We start from the raw sequence: 24128 nt of genomic DNA, 5'->3' as shown, positions 1-24128 counted from the left end.
ACAGTGCAGCGCTCCCTCAGTACTGACCCTCCGACAGTGCAGCGCTCCCTCAGTACTGCCCCTCCGACAGTGCAGCGCTCCCTCAGTACTGACCCTCCGACAGTGCAGCGCTCCCTCAGTACTGCCCCTCCGACAGTGCAGCGCTCCCTCAGTACTGCCCCTCCGACAGTGCATCACTCCCTCAGTACTGCCCCTCCGACAGTGCATCACTCCCTCAGTACTGCCCCTCCGACAGTGCTGCACTCCCTCAGTACTGCCCCTCCGACAGTGCGGCACTCCCTCAGTACTGCCCCTCCGACAGTGCAGCACTCCCTCAGTACTGCCCCTCCGACAGTGCAGCACTCCCTCAGTACTGCCCCTCCGACAGTGCGGCACTCCCTCAGTACTGCCCCTCCGACAGTGCAGCACTCCCTCAGTACTGCCCCTCCGACAGTGCAGCGCTCCCTCAGTACTGCCCCTCCGACAGTTGGGTTGGACCCCGGGTAGAGATGCCAGCTCGAAGCTCGGGCCTGGGAGGCAGTGGCGGTTACACTGAGAGCCTGCTGTGTTTCAGATCGTGCTGTACGAGGCGGAGATCGACAAGCTGCGCAAGGACCTGCTGCAGGAGATCAGCCACCTGGAGGCCAGCAAGGACGAGGCGGTGAGAGAGGCCTCCGAGAGCTCGGAGCAACACCTCGACCAACTGCGCCTGCAGTTCTCAGGTGAGGGGTGAGAGGGGACTGCCACGGGGCCAGGACACTGGCTGGAACCTCACCCTGCCTCGGCTGGCCACCGTCAGCATCCAGGTCCGCAACGGGATCTCTGCATTGTCATAGCGCCTTTCACAAACACAGGCCAATCCCAAGGCATTTCACAGCCAATGTAGTCACGATAGGAAATGTGGTCGCTCGGGGAGACAGTGTCTGGGTCGCTCGGGGAGAAGGTGTCTGGGTCGGTCGGTCGGGGAGACGGTGTCTGGGTCGGTCGCTCGGGGAGACAGAGTCTGGGTCGCTCGGGGAGACGGAGTCTGGGTCGCTCGGGGAGACGGAGTCTGGGTCGCTCAAGAGACTGTGTCTGGTTCGGTCGGGGAGACGGTGTCTGTGTCGCTCGGGGAGACGGTGTCTGGTTCGGTCGGGGAGACGGCGTCTGGGTCGCTCGGGGAGACGGCGTCTGGGTCGCTCGGGGAGACGGCGTCTGGGTCGCTCGGGGAGACGGCGTCTGGGTCGCTCGGGGAGACGGCGTCTGGGTCGCTCGGGGAGACGGCGTCTGGGTCGCTCGGGGAGACGGCGTCTGGGTCGCTCGGGGACACGGCGTCTGGGTCGCTCGGGAACACGGCGTCTGGGTCGCTCGGGGAGACGGTGTCTGGGGCGGTCGCTCAGGGAGACGGTGTCTGGGTCAGTCGGGGAGACGGTGTCTGGGTCAGTCGGGGAGACGGTGTCTGGGTCATTCGGGGAGACAGTGTCTGGGTCGATCGCTCGGGGAGACGGTGTCTGGGTCGGACGGTCGGGGAGACGGTGTCTGGGTCGGTCGCTCGGGGAGACGGTGTCTGGGTCGCTCGGGGAGACGGTGTCTGAGTCGCTCGGGGAGACGGCGTCTGGGTCGGTCGCTCGGGGAGACGGCGTCTGGGTCGGTCGCTCGGGGAGACGGTGTCTGGGTCGCTCGGGGAGGCGGTGTCTGGGTCGCTCGGGGAGGCGGTGTCTGGGTCGCTCGGTGAGACGGTGTATGGGTAGCTCGGTGAGACGGTGTCTGGGTCGCTCGGTGAGACGGTGTCTGGCTCGCTCGGGGAGACAGTGTCTGGGTCGGTCGGGGAGACGGTGTCTGGTTCCGTCGGGGAGACGGTGTCTGGGTCGCTCGGGGGGACGGTGTCTGGGTCGCTCGGGGTGACGGTGTCTGGGTCGGTCGCTCGGGGAGACGGTGTCTGGGTCGCTCGGGGGACGGTGTCTGGGTCGCTCGGGCAGACGGTGTCTGTGTCGCTCGGGGAGACGGTGTCTGGGTCGCTCAGGCAGACGGTGTCTGGGTCGCTCGGGGAGAGGGTGTCTGGGTCGCTCGGGGAGAGGGTGTCTGGGTCGCTCGGGGAGACGGTGTCTGGTTCGCTCGGGGAGACGGTATCTGGGTCGCTCGGGGAGACGGTGTCTGGGTCGCTCAGGGAGACGGTGTCTGGTTCGGTCGGGGAGACGGCGTCTGGGTCGCTCGGGGAGACGGCGTCTGGGTCGCTCGGGGAGACGGCGTCTGGGTCGCTCGGGGAGACGGCGTCTGGGTCGCTCGGGGAGACGGCGTCTGGGTCGCTCGGGGAGACGGCGTCTGGGTCGCTCGGGGAGACGGCGTCTGGGTCGCTCGGGGAGACGGCGTCTGGGTCGCTCGGGGAGACGGCGTCTGGGTCGCTCGGGGAGACGGCGTCTGGGTCGCTCGGGGAGACGGCGTCTGGGTCGCTCGGGGAGACGGCGTCTGGGTCGCTCGGGGACACGGCGTCTGGGTCGCTCGGGGACACGGCGTCTGGGTCGCTCGGGAACACGGCGTCTGGGTCGCTCGGGGAGACGGTGTCTGGGGCGGTCGCTCAGGGAGACGGTGTCTGGGTCAGTCGGGGAGACGGTGTCTGGGTCATTCGGGGAGACAGTGTCTGGGTCGATCGCTCGGGGAGACGGTGTCTGGGTCGGACGGTCGGGGAGACGGTGTCTGGGTCGGTCGCTCGGGGAGACGGTGTCTGGGTCGCTCGGGGAGACGGTGTCTGGGTCGCTCGGGGAGACGGTGTCTGAGTCGCTCGGGGAGACGGCGTCTGGGTCGGTCGCTCGGGGAGACGGCGTCTGGGTCGGTCGCTCGGGGAGACGGTGTCTGGGTCGCTCGGGGAGGCGGTGTCTGGGTCGCTCGGGGAGGCGGTGTCTGGGTCGCTCGGTGAGACGGTGTATGGGTAGCTCGGTGAGACGGTGTCTGGGTCGCTCGGTGAGACGGTGTCTGGCTCGCTCGGGGAGACAGTGTCTGGGTCGGTCGGGGAGACGGTGTCTGGTTCCGTCAGGGAGACGGTGTCTGGGTCGCTCGGGGGGACGGTGTCTGGGTCGCTCGGGGTGACGGTGTCTGGGTCGGTCGCTCGGGGAGACGGTGTCTGGGTCGCTCGGGGGACGGTGTCTGGGTCGCTCGGGCAGACGGTGTCTGTGTCGCTCGGGGAGACGGTGTCTGGGTCGCTCAGGCAGACGGTGTCTGGGTCGCTCGGGGAGAGGGTGTCTGGGTCGCTCGGGGAGAGGGTGTCTGGGTCGCTCGGGGAGACGGTGTCTGGTTCGCTCGGGGAGACGGTATCTGGGTCGCTCGGGGAGACGGTGTCTGGGTCGCTCAGGGAGACGGTGTCTGGGTCGGTTGCTAGGGGAGACCGTGTCTGGGTCGGTCGGGGAGACGGTGTCTGGGTCGGTCGCTCGGGGAGACGGTGTCTGGGTCGCTCGGGGAGACGGTGTCTGGGTCGCTCGGGGAGACGGTGTCTGGGTCGCTCGGGGAGACGGTGTCTGGGTCGCTCGGGGAGACGGTGTCTGGGTCGCTCGGGGAGACGGTGTCTGGGTAGCTCGGTGAAACGATGTCTGGCTCGCTCGGGGAGACGGTGTCTGCGTCGGTCGGGGAGACGGTGTCTGCGTCGGTCGGGGAGACGGTGTCTGGTTGGGTCGGGGAGACGGTGTCTGGGTCGGTCGCTCGGGGAGACGGTGTCTGGGTCGCTAGGGGTGACGGTGTCTGGGTCACTCGGGGAGACGGTGACTGGCTCACTGGGGGAGACGGTGTCTGGGTCGGTCGCTCGGGGAGACGGTGTCTGGGTCGGTCGCTCGGGGAGACGGCGTCTGGGTCGGTCGCTCGGGGAGACGGCATGTGGGTCGGTCGGGGAGACGGAGTCTGGGTCGGTATGGGAGACGGTGTCTGGTTCGGTCGGGGAGACAATGTCTCGGTCGGTCGCTCGGGGAGACGGTGTCTGGGTCGCTCGGGGAGACGGTGTCTGGGTCGCTCGGGGAGACGGTGTCTGGGTCGGTCGGGGAGACGGCGTCTGGGTTGGTATGGGAGACGGTGTCTGGTTCGGTCGGGGAGACAATGTCTCGGTCGGTCGCTCGGGGAGACGGTGTCTGGGTCGCTCGGGGAGACGGTGTCTGGGTCGCTCGGGGAGACGGTGTCTGGGTCGCTCGGGGCGACGGTGTCTGGGTCGGTCGCTCGGGCAGACGGTGTCTGGGTCGCTCAGGGAGACGGTGTCTGGGTCGGTTGCTAGGGGAGACGGTGTCTGGGTCGGTCGGGGAGACGGTGTCTGGGTCGGTTGCTCGGGGAGACAGTGTCTGGGTCGGTCGGGGAGACGGTGTCTGGTTCTGTCGGGGAGACGGTGTCTGGTTCGCTCGACGAGAATGTGTCTGGGTCGCTCGGGGGGACGGTGTCTGGGTCGCTCGGGGTGACGGTGTCTGGGTCGCTCGGGGAGACGGTGTCTGGGTCGCTCGGGGAGACGGTGTCTGGGTCGGTCGCTCGGGGAGACGGTGTCTGGGTCGGTCGCTCGGGGAGGCGGTGTCTGGGTCGCTCGGGGAGACGGTGTCTGGGTCGCTCGGGGAGACGATGTCTGGGTCACTCGGGGAGACGGTGTCTGGGTCGCTCGGGGAGACGGTGTCTGGGTAGCTCGTTGAGACGGTGTCTGGGTCGCTCGGGGCGACGGTGTCTGGCTCGCTCGGGCAGACGGTGTCTTGGTCGGTCGGGGACACGGTGTCTGGTTCGGTCGGGGAGACGGTGTCTGGGTCGCTCGGGGGGACGGTGTCTGGGTCGCTCGGGGAGACGGTGTCTGGGTCGGTCGCTCGGGGAGACGGTGTCTGGGTCGCTCGGGGGGGACGGTGTCTGGGTCGCTCGGGCAGACGGTGTCTGGGTCGCTCGGGGAGACGGTGTCTGGGTCGCTCGGGCAGACGGTGTCTGGGTCGCTCGTGGAGACGGTATCTGGGTCGCTCGGGGAGACGGTGTCTGGGTCGCTCAGGGAGACGGTGTCTGGGTCGGTCGCTCGGGGAGACGGTGTCTGGATCACTCGGGGAGACGGTGTCTGGGTAGCTCGGTGAGACGGTGTCTGGGTCGGTCGGGATGATGGTGTCTGGCTCGCTCGGGGAGACGGTGTCTGGGTCGGTCGGGGAGACGGTGTCTGGGTCGCTCGCGGAGACGGTGTCTGGGTCACTCGGGGAGACGGTGTCTGGGTCGGTATGGGAGACGGTGTCTGGTTCGGTCGGGGAGACAATGTCTCGGTCGGTCGCTCGGGGAGACGGTGTCTGGGTCGCTCGGGCAGACGGTGTCTGGGTCGCTCGGGGAGACGGTGTCTGGGTCGCTCGGGGAGACGGTGTCTGGGTCGCTCGGGGAGACGGTGTCTGGGTCGCTCGGGGAGACGGTGTCTGGGACAGTCGCTCGGGGAGACGGTGTCTGGGTCGCTCGGGGAGACGGTGTCTGGGTAGCTCGGTGAGACGGTGTCTGGGTAGCTCGGTGAGACGGTGTCTGCGTCGCTCGGTGAGACGGTGTCTGGCTCGCTCGGGGAGACAGTGTCTGGGTCGGTCGGGGAGACGGTGTCTGGTTCCGTCGGGGAGACGGTGTCTGGGTCGCTCGGGGGGGACGGTGTCTGGGTCGCTCGGGGTGACGGTGTCTGGGTCGGTCGCTCGGGGAGACGGTGTCTGGGTCGCTCGGGGGATGGTGTCTGGGTCACTCGGGCAGACGGTTTCTGGGTCGCTCGGGGAGACGGTGTCTGGGTCGCTCAGGCAGACGGTGTCTGGGTCGCTCGGGGAGAGGGTGTCTGGGTCGCTCGGGGAGAGGGTGTCTGGGTCGCTCGGGGAGAGGGTGTCTGGGTCGCTCGGGGAGAGGGTGTCTGGGTCGCTCGGGGAGAGGGTGTCTGGGTCGCTCGGGGAGACGGTGTCTGGGTCGCTCGGGGAGACGGTGTCTGGTTCGCTCGGGGAGACGGTATCTGGGTCGCTCGGGGAGACGGTGTCTGGGTCGCTCAGGGAGACGGTGTCTGGGTCGGTTGCTAGGGGAGACGGTGTCTGGGTCGGTCGGGGAGACGGTGTCTGGGTCGGTCGCTCGGGGAGACGGTGTCTGGGTCGCTCGGGGAGACGGTGTCTGGGTCGCTCGGGGAGACGGTGTCTGGGTCGCTCGGGGAGACGGTGTCTGGGTCACTCGGGGAGACGGTGTCTGGGTAGCTCGGTGAAACGATGTCTGGCTCGCTCGGGGAGACGGTGTCTGCGTCGGTCGGGGAGACGGTGTCTGCGTCGGTCGGGGAGACGGTGTCTGGTTGGGTCGGGGAGACGGTGTCTGGGTCGGTCGCTCGGGGAGACGGTGTCTGGGTCGCTAGGGGTGACGGTGTCTGGGTCACTCGGGGAGACGGTGACTGGCTCACTGGGGGAGACGGTGACTGGCTCACTGGGGGAGACGGTGTCTGGGTCGGTCGCTCGGGGAGACGGTGTCTGGGTCGGTCGCTCGGGGAGACGGCGTCTGGGTCGGTCGCTCGGGGAGACGGCATGTGGGTCGGTCGGGGAGACGGCGTCTGGGTCGGTATGGGAGACGGTGTCTGGTTCGGTCGGGGAGACAGTGTCTGGGTCGGTCGGGGAGACGGTGTCTGGTTCCGTCGGGGAGACGGTGTCTGGGTCGGTCGCAGAGACGGTGTCTGGGTCGGTCGCTCGGGGAGACAGTGTCTGTGTCGCTCGGGGAGACGGTGTCTGGGTCACTTGGGGAGACGGTGTCTGGGTCGCTCGGGAGACGATGGCTGGGTCGGTCGGGGAGACGATGTCTGGGTCGGTATGGGAGACGGTGTCTGGGTCGCTCGGGGAGACGGTGTCTGGGTCGCTCGGGGTGACGGTGTCTGGGTCGCTCGGGGAGACGGTGTCTGGGTCGGTCGCTCGGGGAGACGGTGTCTGGGTCGCTCGGGGGGACGGTGTCTGGGTCGCTCGGGCAGACGGTGTCTGGGTCGCTCGGGCAGACGGTGTCTGGGTCGCTCGGGCAGACGGTGTCTGGGTCGCTCGGGGAGACGGTGTCTGGGTCGCTCGGGGAGAGAGTGTCTGGGTCGCTCGGGGAGAGGGTGTCTGGGTCGCTCGGGGAGACGGTATCTGGGTCGCTCGGGGAGATGGTGTCTGGGTCGGTTGCTAGGGGAGACGGTGTCTGGGTCGGTCGGGGAGACGGTGTCTGGGTCGGTCGCTCGGGGAGACGGTGTCTGGGTCGCTCGGGGAGACGGTGTCTGGGTCACTCGGGGAGACGGTGTCTGGGTCACTCGGGGAGACGGTGTCTGGGTCGGTCGGGATGATGGTGTCTGGCTCGCTCGGGGAGACGGTGTCTGGGTCGGTCGCTCGGGGAGACGGTGTCTGGGTAGCTCGGTGAGACGGTGTCTGGGTAGCTCGGGGAGACGGTGTCTGGGTCACTGGGGGAGACGGTGACTGGCTCACTGGGGGAGACGGTGTCTGGGTCGGTTGCTCGGGGAGACGGTGTCTGGGTCGGTCGCTCGGGGAGACGGCGTCTGGGTCGGTCGCTCGGGGAGACGGCATCTGGGTCGGTCGGGGAGACGGCGTCTGTGTCGCTCGGGGAGACGGTGTCTGGGTCGGTATGGGAGACGGTGTCTGGTTCGGTCGGGGAGACAATTTCTCAGTCGGTCGCTCAGTGAGACGGTGTCTGGGTCGCTCGGGCAGACGGTGTCTGGGTCGCTCAGGGAGACGGTGCCTGGGTCGCTCGGGGAGACGGTGTCTGGGTCGCTCGGGGAGACGGTGTCTGGGACAGTCGCTCGGGGAGACGGTGTCTGGGTCGGTCAGGGAGACGGTGTCTGGGTCGCTCGGGGAGACGGTGTCTGGGTTGGTCACTCGGGGAGACGGTGTCTGGGTCGCTCGGGGAGACGGTGTCTGGGTCGGTCGGGATGATGGTGTCTGGCTCGCTCGGGGAGACGGTGTCTGGGTCGGTCGGGGAGACGGTGTCTGGTTCCATCGGGGAGACGGTGTCTGGGTCGCTCGGGGGGACGGTGTCTGGGTCGCTCGGGGTGACGGTGTCTGGGTCGGTCGCTCGGGGAGACGGTGTCTGGGTCGCTCGGGCAGACGGTTTCTGGGTCACTCGGGGAGACGGTGTCTGGGTCGGTATGGGAGACGGTGTCTGGTTCGGTCGGGGAGACAATGTCTCGGTCGGTCGCTCGGGGAGACGGTGTCTGGGTCGCTCGGGCAGATGGTGTCTGGGTCGCTCGGGGAGACGGTGTCTGGGTCGCTCGGGGAGACGGTGTCTGGGTCGCTCGGGGAGACGGTGTCTGGGTCGCTCGGGGAGACGGTGTCTGGGTCGCTCGGGGAGACGGTGTCTGGGACAGTCGCTCGGGGAGACGGTGTCTGGGTCGCTCGGGGAGACGGTGTCTGGGTAGCTCGGTGAGACGGTGTCTGGGTAGCTCGGTGAGACGGTGTCTGGGTCGCTCGGTGAGACGGTGTCTGGCTCGCTCGGGGAGACAGTGTCTGGGTCGGTCGGGGGGACGGTGTCTGGGTCGCTCGGGGGGACGGTGTCTGGGTCGCTCGGGGGGACGGTGTCTGGGTCGGTCACTCGGGGAGACGGTGTCTGGGTCGCTCGGGGGACGGTGTCTGGGTCGCTCGGGCAGACGGTTTCTGGGTCGCTCGGGGAGACGGTGTCTGGGTCGCTCAGGCAGACGGTGTCTGGGTCGCTCGGGGAGAGGGTGTCTGGGTCGCTCGGGGAGAGGGTGTCTGGGTCGCTCGGGGAGAGGGTGTCTGGGTCGCTCGGGGAGACGGTGTCTGGTTCGCTCGGGGAGACGGTATCTGGGTCGCTCAGGGAGATGGTGTCTGGGTCGCTCAGGGAGACGGTGTCTGGGTCGGTTGCTAGGGGAGACGGTGTCTGGGTCGGTCGGGGAGACGGTGTCTGGGTCGGTCGCTCGGGGAGACGGTGTCTGGGTCGCTCGGGGAGACGGTGTCTGGGTCGCTCGGGGAGACGGTGTCTGGGTCGCTCGGGGAGACGGTGTCTGGGTCGCTCGGGGAGACGGTGTCTGGGTCGCTCGGGGAGACGGTGTCTGGGTAGCTCGGTGAAACGATGTCTGGCTCGCTCGGGGAGACGGTGTCTGCGTCGGTCGGGAAGACAGTGTCTGCGTCGGTCGGGGAGACGGTGTCTGGTTGGGTCGGGGAGACGGTGTCTGGGTCGGTCGCTCGGGGAGACGGTGTCTGGGTCGCTCGGGGTGACGGTGTCTGGGTCACTCGGGGAGACGGTGACTGGCTCACTGGGGGAGACGGTGTCTGGGTCGGTCACTCGGGGAGACGGTGTCTGGGTCGGTCGCTCGGGGAGACGGCGTCTGGGTCGGTCGCTCGGGGAGACGGCATGTGGGTCGGTCGGGGAGACGGCGTCTGGGTCGGTATGGGAGACGGTGTCTGGTTCGGTCGGGGAGACAATGTCTCGGTCGGTCGCTCGGGGAGACGGTGTCTGGGTCGCTCGGGGAGACGGTGTCTGGGTCGCTCGGGGAGACGGTGTCTGGGTCGCTCGGGCAGACGGTGTCTGGGTCGCTCGGGGAGACGGTGTCTGGGTCGCTCGTGGAGACGGTATCTGGGTCGCTCGGGGAGACGGTGTCTGGGTCGCTCAGGGAGACGGTGTCTGGGTCGGTCGCTCGGGGAGACGGTGTCTGGATCACTCGGGGAGACGGTGTCTGGGTAGCTCGGTGAGACGGTGTCTGGGTCGGTCGGGATGATGGTGTCTGGCTCGCTCGGGGAGACGGTGTCTGGGTCGGTCGGGGAGACGGTGTCTGGGTCGCTCGCGGAGACGGTGTCTGGGTCACTCGGGGAGACGGTGTCTGGGTCGGTATGGGAGACGGTGTCTGGTTCGGTCGGGGAGACAATGTCTCGGTCGGTCGCTCGGGGAGACGGTGTCTGGGTCGCTCGGGCAGATGGTGTCTGGGTCGCTCGGGGAGACGGTGTCTGGGTCGCTCGGGGAGACGGTGTCTGGGTCGCTCGGGGAGACGGTGTCTGGGTCGCTCGGGGAGACGGTGTCTGGGTCGCTCGGGGAGACGGTGTCTGGGTCGCTCGGGGAGACGGTGTCTGGGTCGCTCGGGGAGACGGTGTCTGGGACAGTCGCTCGGGGAGACGGTGTCTGGGTCGCTCGGGGAGACGGTGTCTGGGTAGCTCGGTGAGACGGTGTCTGGGTAGCTCGGTGAGACGGTGTCTGGGTCGCTCGGTGAGACGGTGTCTGGCTCGCTCGGGGAGACGGTGTCTGGGTCGGTCGGGGAGACGGTGTCTGGTTCCGTCGGGGAGATGGTGTCTGGGTCGTTCGGGGGGGACGGTGTCTGGGTCGCTCGGGGTGACGGTGTCTGGGTCGGTCGCTCGGGGAGACGGTGTCTGGGTCGCTCGGGGGACGGTGTCTGGGTCGCTCGGGCAGACGGTTTCTGGGTCGCTCGGGGAGACGGTGTCTGGGTCGCTCAGGCAGACGGTGTCTGGGTCGCTCGGGGAGAGGGTGTCTGGGTCGCTCGGGGAGAGGGTGTCTGGGTCGCTCGGGGAGAGGGTGTCTGGGTCGCTCGGGGAGACGGTGTCTGGTTCGCTCGGGGAGACGGTATCTGGGTCGCTCGGGGAGACGGTGTCTGGGTCGCTCAGGGAGACGGTGTCTGGGTCGGTTGCTAGGGGAGACGGTGTCTGGGTCGGTCGGGGAGACGGTGTCTGGGTCGGTCGCTCGGGGAGACGGTGTCTGGGTCGCTCGGGGAGACGGTGTCTGGGTCGCTCGGGGAGACGGTGTCTGGGTCGCTCGGGGAGACGGTGTCTGGGTCGCTCGGGGAGACGGTGTCTGGGTCGCTCGGGGAGACGGTGTCTGGGTCGCTCGGGGAGACGGTGTCTGGGTAGCTCGGTGAAACGATGTCTGGCTCGCTCGGGGAGACGGTGTCTGCGTCGGTCGGGGAGACGGTGTCTGCGTCGGTTGGGGAGACGGTGTCTGGTTGGGTCGGGGAGACGGTGTCTGGGTCGGTCGCTCGGGGAGACGGTGTCTGGGTCGCTAGGGGTGACGGTGTCTGGGTCACTCGGGGAGACGGTGACTGGCTCACTGGGGGAGACGGTGTCTGGGTCGGTCGCTCGGGGAGACGGTGTCTGGGTCGGTCGCTCGGGGAGACGGCGTCTGGGTCGGTCGCTCGGGGAGACGGCATGTGGGTCGGTCGGGGAGACGGCGTCTGGGTCGGTATGGGAGACGGTGTCTGGTTCGGTCGGGGAGACAATGTCTCGGTCGGTCGCTCGGGGAGACGGTGTCTGGGTCGCTCGGGGAGACGGTGTCTGGGTCGCTCGGGGAGACGGTGTCTGGGTCGCTCGGGGAGACGGTGTCTGGGTCGGTCACTTGGGGAGACGGTGTCTGGGTCACTCGGGGAGACGGTGTCTGGGTCACTCGGGGAGACGGTGTCTGGGTCACTCGGGGAGACGGTGTCTGGGTCGGTCGCAGAGACAGTGTCTGGGTCGGTCGCTCGGGGAGACAGTGTCTGTGTCGGTCACTCGGGGAGACGGTGTCTGGGTCGCTCGGGGAGACGGTGTCTGGGTCGCTCGGGGAGACGGTGTCTGGGTCACTCGGGGAGACGGTGTCTGGGTCGCTCGGGGAGACGATGGCTGGGTCGGTTGGGGAGACGATGTCTGGGTCGGTATGGGAGACGGTGTCTGGGTCGGTCGGGGAGACAATGTCTCGGTCGGTCGCTCGGGGAGACGGTGTCTGGGTCGCTCGGGGAGACGGTGTCTGGGTCGGTCGCAGAGACGGTGTCTGGGTCGGTCGCTCGGGGAGACGGTGTCTGTGTCGGTCGCTCGGGGAGACGGTGTCTGGGTCACTTGGGGAGACGGTGTCTGGGTCGCTCGGGGAGACGATGTCTGGGTCGGTATGGGAGACGGTGTCTGGGTCGGTCGGGGAGACGGTGTCTGGGTCGGTCGGGGAGACGGTGTCTGGGTCGCTCGGAGAGACGGTGTCTGGGCCGGTCAGGGAGACGGTGTCTGGGTCGCTCGGGGAGACGGTGTCTGGGTCGGTCACTCGGGGAGACGGTGTCTGGGTCGCTCGGGGAGACGGTGTCTGGGTCGCTCGGGGAGACGGTGTCTGGGTCGCTCGGGGAGACGGTGTCTGGGTCGCTCGGGGAGACGGTATCTGGGTCGCTCGGGGAGATGGTGTCTGGGTCGGTTGCTAGAGGAGACGGTGTCTGGGTCGGTCGCGGAGACGGTGTCTGGGTCGGTCGCTCGGGGAGACGGTGTCTGGGTCGCTCGGGGAGACGGTGTCTGGGTCACTCGGGGAGACGGTGTCTGGGTCACTCGGGGAGACGGTGTCTGGGTCGGTCGGGATGATGGTGTCTGGCTCGCTCGGGGAGACGGTGTCTGGGTCGGTAGCTCGGGGAGACGGTGTCTGGGTCGCTCGGGGAGACGGTGTCTGGGTCGCTCGGGGAGACGGTGTCTGGGTCACTGGGGGAGACGGTGACTGGCTCACTGGGGGAGACGGTGTCTGGGTCGGTCGCTCGGGGAGACGGTGTCTGGGTCGGTCGCTCGGGGAGACGGCGTCTGGGTCGGTCGCTCGGGGAGACGGCATCTGGGTCGGTCGGGGAGACGGCGTCTGTGTCGCTCGGGGAGACGGTGTCTGGGTCGGTATGGGAGACGGTGTCTGGTTCGGTCGGGGAGACAATGTCTCAGTCGGTCGCTCGGGGAGACGGTGTCTGGGTCGCTCGGGCAGACGGTGCCTGGGTCGCTCGGGGAGACGGTGTCTGGGTCGCTCGGGGAGACGGTGTCTGGGTCGCTCGGGGAGACGGTGTCTGGGTCGGTCACTCGGGGAGACGGTGTCTGGGTCGCTCGGGGAGACGGTGTCTGGGTCACTCGGGGAGACGGTGTCTGGGTCACTCGGGGAGACGGTGTCTGGGTCGGTCGGGATGATGGTGTCTGGCTCGCTCGGGGAGACGGTGTCTGGGTCGGTAGCTCGGGGAGACGGTGTCTGGGTCGCTCGGGGAGACGGTGTCTGGGTCGCTCGGGGAGACGGTGTCTGGGTCACTGGGGGAGACGGTGACTGGCTCACTGGGGGAGACGGTGTCTGGGTCGGTCGCTCGGGGAGACGGTGTCTGGGTCGGTCGCTCGGGGAGACGGCGTCTGGGTCGGTCGCTCGGGGAGACGGCATCTGGGTCGGTCGGGGAGACGGCGTCTGTGTCGCTCGGGGAGACGGTGTCTGGGTCGGTATGGGAGACGGTGTCTGGTTCGGTCGGGGAGACAATGTCTCAGTCGGTCGCTCGGGGAGACGGTGTCTGGGTCGCTCGGGCAGACGGTGCCTGGGTCGCTCGGGGAGACGGTGTCTGGGTCGCTCGGGGAGACGGTGTCTGGGTCGCTCGGGGAGACGGTGTCTGGGTCGCTCGGGGAGACGGTGTCTGGGTCGCTCGGGGAGACGGTGTCTGGGTCGCTCGGGGAGACGGTGTCTGGGTCGCTCGGGGAGACGGTGTCTGGGTCGCTCGGGGAGACGGTGTCTGGGTCGGTCGCGGAGACGGTGTCTGGGTCACTCGGGGAGACGGTGTCTGGGTAGCTCGGTGAAACGATGTCTGGCTCGCTCGGGGAGACGGTGTCTGCGTCGGTCGGGGAGACGGTGTCTGCGTCGGTCGGGGAGACGGTGTCTGGTTGGGTCGGGGAGACGGTGTCTGGGTCGGTCGCTCGGGGAGACGATGTCTGGGTCGCTAGGGGTGACGGTGTCTGGGTCACTCGGGGAGACGGTGACTGGCTCACTGGGGGAGACGGTGTCTGGGTCGGTCACTCGGGGAGACGGTGTCTGGGTCGGTCGCTCGGGGAGACGGCGTCTGGGTCGGTCGCTCGGGGAGACGGCATGTGGGTCGGTCGGGGAGACGGCATGTGGGTCGGTCGGGGAGACGGCGTCTGGGTCGGTATGGGAGACGGTGTCTGGTTCGGTCGGGGAGACAATGTCTCGGTCGGTCGCTCGGGGAGACGGTGTCTGGGTCGCTCGGGGAGACGGTGTCTGGGTCGCTCGGGGAGACGGTGTCTGGGTCGCTCGGGGAGACGGTGTCTGGGTCGCTCGGGGAGACGGTGTCTGGGTCGCTCGGGGAGACGGTGTCTGGGTCGGTCACTTGGGGAGACGGAGTCTGGGTCGCTCGGGGAGACGGAGTCTGGGTCGCTCGGGGAGACGGAGTCTGGGTCGCTCGGGGAGACGGAGTCTGGGTCGCTCGGGGAGACGGTGTCTGGGTCACTCGGGGAGACGGTGTCTGGGTCACTCGGGGAGACGGTGTCTGGGTCGGTCGCAGAGACAGTGTCTGGGTCGGTCGCTCGGGGAGACAGTGTCTGTGTCGGTCGCTCGGGGAGACGGTGTCTGGGTCGCTCGGGGAGACGGTGTCTGGGTCGCTCGGGGAGACGGAGTCTGGGTCGCTCGGGGAGACGGAGGCTGGGTCGCTCGGGGAGACGGTGTCTGGGTCACTCGGGGAGACGGTGTCTGGGTCACTCGGGGAGACGGTGTCTGGGTTGGTCGCAGAGACAGTGTCTGGGTCGGTCGCTCGGGGAGACAGTGTCTGTGTCGGTCGCTCGGGGAGACGGTGTCTGGGTCGCTCGGGGAGACGGTGTCTGGGTCGCTCGGGGAGACGGTGTCTGGGTCGCTCGGGGAGACGATGGCTGGGTCGGTTGGGGAGACGATGTCTGGGTCGGTATGGGAGACGGTGTCTGGGTCGGTTGCAGAGACGGTGTCTGGGTCGGTCGCTCGGGGAGACGGTGTCTGTGTCGGTCGCTCGGGGAGACGGTGTCTGGGTCGGTCGGGGAGACGGTGTCTGGGTCGCTCGGAGAGACGGTGTCTGGGTCGCTCGGGGAGACGGTGTCTGGGTCGCTCGGGGAGACGGTGTCTGGGTCGCTCGGGGAGACGGTGTCTGGGTCGCTCGGGGAGACGGTGTCTGGGTCACTGGGGGAGACGGTGACTGGCTCACTGGGGGAGACGGTGTCTGGGTCGGTCGCTCGGGGAGACGGTGTCTGGGTCGGTCGCTCGGGGAGACGGCGTCTGGGTCGGTCGCTCGGGGAGACGGCATCTGGGTCGGTCGGGGAGACGGCGTCTGTGTCGCTCGGGGAGACGGTGTCTGGGTCGGTATGGGAGACGGTGTCTGGTTCGGTCGGGGAGACAATGTCTCAGTCGGTCGCTCGGGGAGACGGTGTCTGGGTCGCTCGGGCAGACGGTGCCTGGGTCGCTCAGGGAGACGGTGCCTGGGTCGCTCGGGGAGACGGTGTCTGGGTCGCTCGGGGAGACGGTGTCTGGGTCGGTCAGGGAGACGGTGTCTGGGTCGCTCGGGGAGACGGTGTCTGGGTTGGTCACTCGGGGAGACGGTGTCTGGGTCGCTCGGGGAGACGGTGTCTGGGTCGGTCGGGATGATGGTGTCTGGCTCGCTCGGGGAGACGGTGTCTGGGTCGGTCGGGGAGACGGTGTCTGGGTCATCGCGGAGACGGTGTCTGGGTCACTCGGGGAGACGGTGTCTGGGTCGGTATGGGAGACGGTGTCTGGTTCGGTCGGGGAGACAATGTCTCGGTCGGTCGCTCGGGGAGACGGTGTCTGGGTCGCTCGGGCAGATGGTGTCTGGGTCGCTCGGGGAGACGGTGTCTGGGTCGCTCGGGGAGACGGTGTCTGGGTCGCTCGGGGAGACGGTGTCTGGGTCGGTCACTCGGGGAGACGGTGTCTGGGTCGCTCGGGGAGACGGTGTCTGGGTCGCTCGGGGAGACGGTGTCTGGGTCGCTCGGGGAGACGGTGTCTGGGTCGCTCGGGGAGACGGTGTCTGGGTCGCTCGGGGAGACGGTGTCTGGGTCGCTCGGGGAGACGGTGTCTGGGTCGCTCGGGGAGACGGTGTCTGGGTCGGTCGCGGAGACGGTGTCTGGGTCGGTCGCTCGGGGAAACGGTGTCTGGGTCGGTCGGGGAGACGGTGTCTGGGTCGGTCGCTCGGGGAGACGGTGTCTGGGTCGCTCAGGCAGACGGTGTCTGGGTCGCTCGGGGAGAGGGTGTCTGGGTCTCTCGGGGAGAGGGTGTCTGGGTCGCTCGGGGAGACGGTGTCTGGTTCGCTCGGGGAGACGGTATCTGGGTCGCTCGGGGAGACGGTGTCTGGGTCGCTCATGGAGACGGTGTCTGGGTCGGTTGCTAGGGGAGACGGTGTCTGGGTCGGTCGGGGAGACGGTGTCTGGGTCGGTCGCTCGGGGAGACGGTGTCTGAGTCGCTCGGGGAGACGGTGTCTGGGTCGCTCGGGGAGACGGTGTCTGGGTCGCTCGGGGAGACGGTGTCTGGGTCGCTCGGGGAGACGGTGTCTGGGTCACTCGGGGAGACGGTGTCTGGGTAGCTCGGTGAAACGATGTCTGGCTCGCTCGGGGAGACGGTGTCTGCGTCGGTCGGGGAGACGGTGTCTGCGTCGGTCGGGGAGACGGTGTCTGGTTGGGTCGGGGAGACGGTGTCTGGGTCGGTCGCTCGGGGAGACGGTGTCTGGGTCGCTAGGGGTGACGGTGTCTGGGTCACTCGGGGAGACGGTGACTGGCTCACTGGGGGAGACGGTGTCTGGGTCGGTCACTCGGGGAGACGGCGTCTGGGTCGGTCGCTCGGGGAGACGGCGTCTGGGTCGGTCGCTCGGGGAGACGGCATGTGGGTCGGTCGGGGAGACGGCATGTGGGTCGGTCGGGGAGACGGCGTCTGGGTCGGTATGGGAGACGGTGTCTGGTTCGGTCGGGGAGACAATGTCTCGGTCGGTCGCTCGGGGAGACGGTGTCTGGGTCGCTCGGGGAGACGGTGTCTGGGTCGCTCGGGGAGACGGTGTCTGGGTCGCTCGGGGAGACGGTGTCTGGGTCGGTCACTTGGGGAGACGGAGTCTGGGTCGCTCGGGGAGACGGTGTCTGGGTCACTCGGGGAGACGGTGTCTGGGTCACTCGGGGAGACGGTGTCTGGGTTGGTCGCAGAGACAGTGTCTGGGTCGGTCGCTCGGGGAGACAGTGTCTGTGTCGGTCGCTCGGGGAGACGGTGTCTGGGTCGCTCGGGGAGACGGTGTCTGGGTCGCTCGGGGAGAGAGTGTCTGGGTCGCTCGGGGAGAGGGTGTCTGGGTCACTCGGGGAGACGGTATCTGGGTCGCTCGGGGAGATGGTGTCTGGGTCGGTTGCTAGGGGAGACGGTGTCTGGGTCGGTCGGGGAGAAGGTGTCTGGGTCGGTCGCTCGGGGAGACGGTGTCTGGGTCGCTCGGGGAGACGGTGTCTGGGTCACTCGGGGAGACGGTGTCTGGGTCACTCGGGGAGAGTGTGTCTGGGTCGCTCGGGGAGAGTGTGTCTGGGTCGCTCGGGGAGAGGGTGTCTGGGTCGCTCGGGGAGAGGGTGTCTGGGTCGCTCGGGGAGACGGTGTCTGGTTCGCTCGGGGAGACGGTATCTGGGTCGGTTGCTAGGGGAGACGGTGTCTGGGTCGGTCGGGGAGACGGTGTCTGGGTCGGTCGCTCGGGGAGACGGTGTCTGAGTCGCTCGGGGAGACGGTGTCTGGGTCGCTCGGGGAGACGGTGTCTGGGTCGCTCGGGGAGACGGTGTCTGGGTCGCTCGGGGAGACGGTGTCTGGGTCACTCGGGGAGACGGTGTCTGGGTAGCTCGGTGAAACGATGTCTGGCTCGCTCGGGGAGACGGTGTCTGCGTCGGTCGGGGAGACGGTGTCTGCGTCGGTCGGGGAGACGGTGTCTGGTTGGGTCGGGGAGACGGTGTCTGGGTCGGTCGCTCGGGGAGACGGTGTCTGGGTCGCTAGGGGTGACGGTGTCTGGGTCACTCGGGGAGACGGTGACTGGCTCACTGGGGGAGACGGTGTCTGGGTCGGTCGCTCGGGGAGACGGCGTCTGGGTCGGTCGCTCGGGGAGACGGTGTCTGGGTCGCTCGGGGAGACGATGTCTGGGTCGGTATGGGAGACGGTGTCTGGGTCGGTCGGGGAGACGGTGTCTGGGTCGGTCGGGGAGACGGTGTCTGGGTCGCTCGGAGAGACGGTGTCTGGGCCGGTCAGGGAGACGGTGTCTGGGTCGCTCGGGGAGACGGTGTCTGGGTCGGTCACTCGGGGAGACGGTGTCTGGGTCGCTCGGGGAGACGGTGTCTGGGTCGCTCGGGGAGACGGTGTCTGGGTCGCTCGGGGAGACGGTGTCTGGGTCGCTCGGGGAGACGGTGTCTGGGTCGGTATGGGAGACGGTGTCTGGGTCGGTCGCGGAGACGGTGTCTGGGTCGGTCGCTGGGGAAACGGTGTCTGGGTCGGTCGCGGAGACGGTGTCTGGGTCGGTCGCTCGGGGAAACGGTGTCTGGGTCGGTCGGGGAGACGGTGTCTGGGTCGGTCGCTCGGGGAGACGGTGTCTGGGTCGGTCGCTCGGGGAGACAGTGTCTGGGTCGCTCGGGCAGACGGTGTCTGGGTCGCTCGGGCAGACGGTGTCTGGGTCGCTCGGGGAGACGGTGTCTGGGTCGCTCGGGCAGACGGTGTCTGGGTCGCTCGGGGAGAGGGTGTCTGGGACGGTCGCTCGGGGAGACGGTGTCTGGTTCGCTCGGGGAGACGGTGCCTGGGACGGTCGCTCGGGGAGACGGTGTCTGGTTCGCTCGGGGAGACGGTGTCTGGGTCGGTCGGGGAGACGGTGTCTGGGTCGCTCGGGGAGACGGAGTCTGGGTCGCTCGGGGAGACGGTGTCTGGGTCACTCGGGGAGACGGTGTCTGGGTCGGTCGCAGAGACGGTGTCTGGGTCGGTCGCTCGGGGAGACAGTGTCTGTGTCGCTCGGGGAGACGGTGTCTGGGTCACTTGGGGAGACGGTGTCTGGGTCGCTCGGGAGACGATGGCTGGGTCGGTCGGGGAGACGATGTCTGGGTCGGTATGGGAGACGGTGTCTGGGTCGCTCGGGGAGACGGTGTCTGGGTCGCTCGGGGTGACGGTGTCTGGGTCGCTCGGGGAGACGGTGTCTGGGTCGGTCGCTCGGGGAGACGGTGTCTGGGTCGCTCGGGGGGACGGTGTCTGGGTCGCTCGGGCAGACGGTGTCTGGGTCGCTCGGGCAGACGGTGTCTGGGTCGCTCGGGCAGACGGTGTCTGGGTCGCTCGGGGAGACGGTGTCTGGGTCGCTCGGGGAGAGAGTGTCTGGGTCGCTCGGGGAGAGGGTGTCTGGGTCGCTCGGGGAGATGGTGTCTGGGTCGGTTGCTAGGGGAGACGGTGTCTGGGTCGGTCGGGGAGAAGGTGTCTGGGTCGCTCGCTCGGGGAGACGGTGTCTGGGTCGCTCGGGGAGACGGTGTCTGGGTCGCTCGGGGAGACGGTGTCTGGGTCACTCGGGGAGACGGTGTCTGGGTCACTCGGGGAGACGGTGTCTGGGTCGGTCGGGATGATGGTGTCTGGCTCGCTCGGGGAGACGGTGTCTGGGTCGGTCGGGGAGACGGTGTCTGGGTCGGTCGCTCGGGGAAACGATGTCTGGGACAGTCGCTCGGGGAGACGGTGTCTGGTTCGCTCGGGGAGACGGTGTCTGGGTCGCTCGGGGGGACGGTGTCTGGGTCGCTCGGGGTGACGGTGTCTGGGTCGCTCGGGGAGACGGTGTCTGGGTCGGTCGCTCGGGGAGACGGTGTCTGGGTCGGTCGCTCGGGGAGGCGGTGTCTGGGTCGGTCGCTCGGGGAGGCGGTGTCTGGGTCGCTCGGGGAGACGGTGTCTGGGTCGCTCGGGGAGACGATGTCTGGGTCACTCGGGGAGACGGTGTCTGGGTCGTTCGGGGCGACGGTGTCTGGGTCGCTCGGGGAGACGGTGTCTGGGTCGCTCGGGGAGACGGTGTCTGGGTCGCTCGGGGAGACGGTGTCTGGGTCGGTCACTTGGGGAGACGGAGTCTGGGTCGCTCGGGGAGACGGTGTCTGGGTCACTCGGGGAGACGGTGTCTGGGTCACTCGGGGAGACGGTGTCTGGGTCACTCGGGGAGACGGTGTCTGGGTTGGTCGCAGAGACAGTGTCTGGGTCGGTCGCTCGGGGAGACAGTGTCTGTGTCGGTCGCTCGGGGAGACGGTGTCTGGGTCGCTCGGGGAGACGGTGTCTGGGTCGCTCGGGGAGACGGTGTCTGGGTCGCTCGGGGAGACGATGGCTGGGTCGGTTGGGGAGACGATGTCTGGGTCGGTATGGGAGACGGTGTCTGGGTCGGTTGCAGAGACGGTGTCTGGGTCGGTCGCTCGGGGAGACGGTGTCTGTGTCGGTCGCTCGGGGAGACGGTGTCTGGGTCACTTGGGGAGACGGTGTCTGGGTCGCTCGGGGAGACGATGTCTGGGTCGGTATGGGAGACGGTGTCTGGGTCGGTCGGGGAGACGGTGTCTGGGTCGGTCGGGGAGACGGTGTCTGGGTCGCTCGGAGAGACGGTGTCTGGGCCGGTCAGGGAGACGGTGTCTGGGTCGCTCGGGGAGACGGTGTCTGGGTCGGTCACTCGGGGAGACGGTGTCTGGGTCGCTCGGGGAGACGGTGTCTGGGTCGCTCGGGGAGACGGTGTCTGGGTCGCTCGGGGAGACGGTGTCTGGGTCGCTCGGGGAGACGGTGTCTGGGTCACTGGGGGAGACGGTGACTGGCTCACTGGGGGAGACGGTGTCTGGGTCGGTCGCTCGGGGAGACGGTGTCTGGGTCGGTCGCTCGGGGAGACGGCGTCTGGGTCGGTCGCTCGGGGAGACGGCATCTGGGTCGGTCGGGGAGACGGCGTCTGTGTCGCTCGGGGAGACGGTGTCTGGGTCGGTATGGGAGACGGTGTCTGGTTCGGTCGGGGAGACAATGTCTCAGTCGGTCGCTCGGGGAGACGGTGTCTGGGTCGCTCGGGCAGACGGTGCCTGGGTCGCTCAGGGAGACGGTGCCTGGGTCGCTCGGGGAGACGGTGTCTGGGTCGCTCGGGGAGACGGTGTCTGGGTCGGTCAGGGAGACGGTGTCTGGGTCGCTCGGGGAGACGGTGTCTGGGTTGGTCACTCGGGGAGACAGTGACTGGGTCGCTCGGGGAGACGGTGTCTGGGTCGGTCGGGATGATGGTGTCTGGCTCGCTCGGGGAGACGGTGTCTGGGTCGGTCGGGGAGACGGTGTCTGGGTCATCGCGGAGACGGTGTCTGGGTCACTCGGGGAGACGGTGTCTGGGTCGGTATGGGAGACGGTGTCTGGTTCGGTCGGGGAGACAATGTCTCGGTCGGTCGCTCGGGGAGACGGTGTCTGGGTCGCTCGGGCAGATGGTGTCTGGGTCGCTCGGGGAGACGGTGTCTGGGTCGCTCGGGGAGACGGTGTCTGGGTCGCTCGGGGAGACGGTGTCTGGGTCGCTCGGGGAGACGGTGTCTGGGTCGGTCACTCGGGGAGACGGTGTCTGGGTCGCTCGGGGAGACGGTGTCTGGGTCGCTCGGGGAGACGGTGTCTGGGTCGCTCGGGGAGACGGTGTCTGGGTCGCTCGGGGAGACGGTGTCTGGGTCGCTCGGGGAGACGGTGTCTGGGTCGCTCGGGGAGACGGTGTCTGGGTCGCTCGGGGAGACGGTGTCTGGGTCGGTCGCGGAGACGGTGTCTGGGTCGGTCGCTCGGAGAAACGGTGTCTGGGTCGGTCGGGGAGACGGTGTCTGGGTCGGTCGCTCGGGGAGACGGTGTCTGGGTCGCTCAGGCAGACGGTGTCTGGGTCGCTCGGGGAGAGGGTGTCTGGGTCGCTCGGGGAGAGGGTGTCTGGGTCGCTCGGGGAGACGGTGTCTGGTTCGCTCGGGGAGACGGTATCTGGGTCGCTCGGGGAGACGGTGTCTGGGTCGCTCAGGGAGACGGTGTCTGGGTCGGTTGCTAGGGGAGACGGTGTCTGGGTCGGTCGGGGAGACGGTGTCTGGGTCGGTCGCTCGGGGAGACGGTGTCTGAGTCGCTCGGGGAGACGGTGTCTGGGTCGCTCGGGGAGACGGTGTCTGGGTCGCTCGGGGAGACGGTGTCTGGGTCACTCGGGGAGACGGTGTCTGGGTAGCTCGGTGAAACGATGTCTGGCTCGCTCGGGGAGACGGTGTCTGCGTCGGTCGGGGAGACGGTGTCTGCGTCGGTCGGGGAGACGGTGTCTGGTTGGGTCGGGGAGACGGTGTCTGGGTCGGTCGCTCGGGGAGACGGTGTCTGGGTCGCTAGGGGTGACGGTGTCTGGGTCACTCGGGGAGACGGTGACTGGCTCACTGGGGGAGACGGTGTCTGGGTCGGTCACTCGGGGAGACGGCGTCTGGGTCGGTCGCTCGGGGAGACGGCGTCTGGGTCGGTCGCTCGGGGAGACGGCATGTGGGTCGGTCGGGGAGACGGCATGTGGGTCGGTCGGGGAGACGGCGTCTGGGTCGGTATGGGAGACGGTGTCTGGTTCGGTCGGGGAGACAATGTCTCGGTCGGTCGCTCGGGGAGACGGTGTCTGGGTCGCTCGGGGAGACGGTGTCTGGGTCGCTCGGGGAGACGGTGTCTGGGTCGCTCGGGGAGACGGTGTCTGGGTCGGTCACTTGGGGAGACGGAGTCTGGGTCGCTCGGGGAGACTGTGTCTGGGTCGCTCGGGGAGACTGTGTCTGGGTCACTCGGGGAGACGGTGTCTGGGTCACTCGGGGAGACGGTGTCTGGGTTGGTCGCAGAGACAGTGTCTGGGTCGGTCGCTCGGGGAGACAGTGTCTGTGTCGGTCGCTCGGGGAGACGGTGTCTGGGTCGCTCGGGGAGACGGTGTCTGGGTCGCTCGGGGAGACGGTGTCTGGGTCGCTCGGGGAGACGATGGCTGGGTCGGTTGGGGAGACGATGTCTGGGTCGGTATGGGAGACGGTGTCTGGGTCGGTTGCAGAGACGGTGTCTGGGTCGGTCGCTCGGGGAGACGGTGTCTGTGTCGGTCGCTCGGGGAGACGGTGTCTGGGTCGCTTGGGGAGACGGTGTCTGGGTCGCTCGGGGAGACGATGTCTGGGTCGGTATGGGAGACGGTGTCTGGGTCGGTCGGGGAGACGGTGTCTGGGTCGGTCGGGGAGACGGTGTCTGGGTCGCTCGGAGAGACGGTGTCTGGGCCGGTCAGGGAGACGGTGTCTGGGTCGCTCGGGGAGACGGTGTCTGGGTCGGTCACTCGGGGAGACGGTGTCTGGGTCGCTCGGGGAGACGGTGTCTGGGTCGCTCGGGGAGACGGTGTCTGGGTCGCTCGGGGAGACGGTGTCTGGGTCGCTCGGGGAGACGGTGTCTGGGTCGCTCGGGGAGACGGTGTCTGGGTCGCTCGGGGAGACGGTGTCTGGGTCGGTCGCGGAGACGGTGTCTGGGTCGGTCGCTGGGGAAACGGTGTCTGGGTCGGTCGCGGAGACGGTGTCTGGGTCGGTCGCTCGGGGAAACGGTGTCTGGGTCGGTCGGGGAGACGGTGTCTGGGTCGGTCGCTCGGGGAGACGGTGTCTGGGTCGGTCGCTCGGGGAGACAGTGTCTGGGTCGCTCGGGCAGACGGTGTCTGGGTCGCTCGGGCAGACGGTGTCTGGGTCGCTCGGGGAGACGGTGTCTGGGTCGCTCGGGCAGACGGTGTCTGGGTCGCTCGGGGAGAGGGTTTCTGGGTCGCTCGGGGAGACGGTGCCTGGGACGGTCGCTCGGGGAGACGGTGTCTGGTTCGCTCGGGGAGACGGTGTCTGGGTCGGTCGGGGAGACGGTGTCTGGATCGCTCGGGGAGACGGAGTCTGGGTCGCTCGGGGAGACGGTGTCTGGGTCACTCGGGGAGACGGTGTCTGGGTCGGTCGCAGAGACGGTGTCTGGGTCGGTCGCTCGGGGAGACAGTGTCTGTGTCGCTCGGGGAGACGGTGTCTGGGTCACTTGGGGAGACGGTGTCTGGGTCGCTCGGGAGACGATGGCTGGGTCGGTCGGGGAGACGATGTCTGGGTCGGTATGGGAGACGGTGTCTGGGTCGCTCGGGGAGACGGTGTCTGGGTCGCTCGGGGTGACGGTGTCTGGGTCGCTCGGGGAGACGGTGTCTGGGTCGGTCGCTCGGGGAGACGGTGTCTGGGTCGCTCGGGGGGACGGTGTCTGGGTCGCTCGGGCAGACGGTGTCTGGGTCGCTCGGGCAGACGGTGTCTGGGTCGCTCGGGGAGACGGTGTCTGGGTCGCTCGGGGAGAGAGTGTCTGGGTCGCTCGGGGAGAGGGTGTCTGGGTCGCTCGGGGAGACGGTATCTGGGTCGCTCGGGGAGATGGTGTCTGGGTCGGTTGCTAGGGGAGACGGTGTCTGGGTCGGTCGGGGAGAAGGTGTCTGGGTCGGTCGCTCGGGGAGACGGTGTCTGGGTCGCTCG

General features: G+C 68.6%; 1 protein-coding gene across 1 annotated transcript in view; it reads left to right on the top strand.

Annotated features, from left to right (window-relative positions):
• The window catches only part of LOC139264177 (kinesin-like protein KIFC3), a 165835-nt gene that overhangs the window by 32752 nt on the left and 108955 nt on the right, over positions 1 to 24128 (top strand). Inside the window, exon 8 of the mRNA XM_070880262.1 lies at positions 554 to 701. Coding sequence (XP_070736363.1) covers positions 554 to 701 — 148 coding nt within the window. The remainder of the gene's footprint in view (positions 1 to 553; positions 702 to 24128) is intronic.

This window comes from Pristiophorus japonicus, chromosome 5, assembly GCF_044704955.1.
Source record: "Pristiophorus japonicus isolate sPriJap1 chromosome 5, sPriJap1.hap1, whole genome shotgun sequence".
Taxonomy (NCBI): Eukaryota; Metazoa; Chordata; class Chondrichthyes; family Pristiophoridae; genus Pristiophorus; species Pristiophorus japonicus.
The sequence above is the reverse complement of the archived record's forward strand: the minus strand, read 5'-3'. Positions and strand labels throughout refer to the sequence as shown.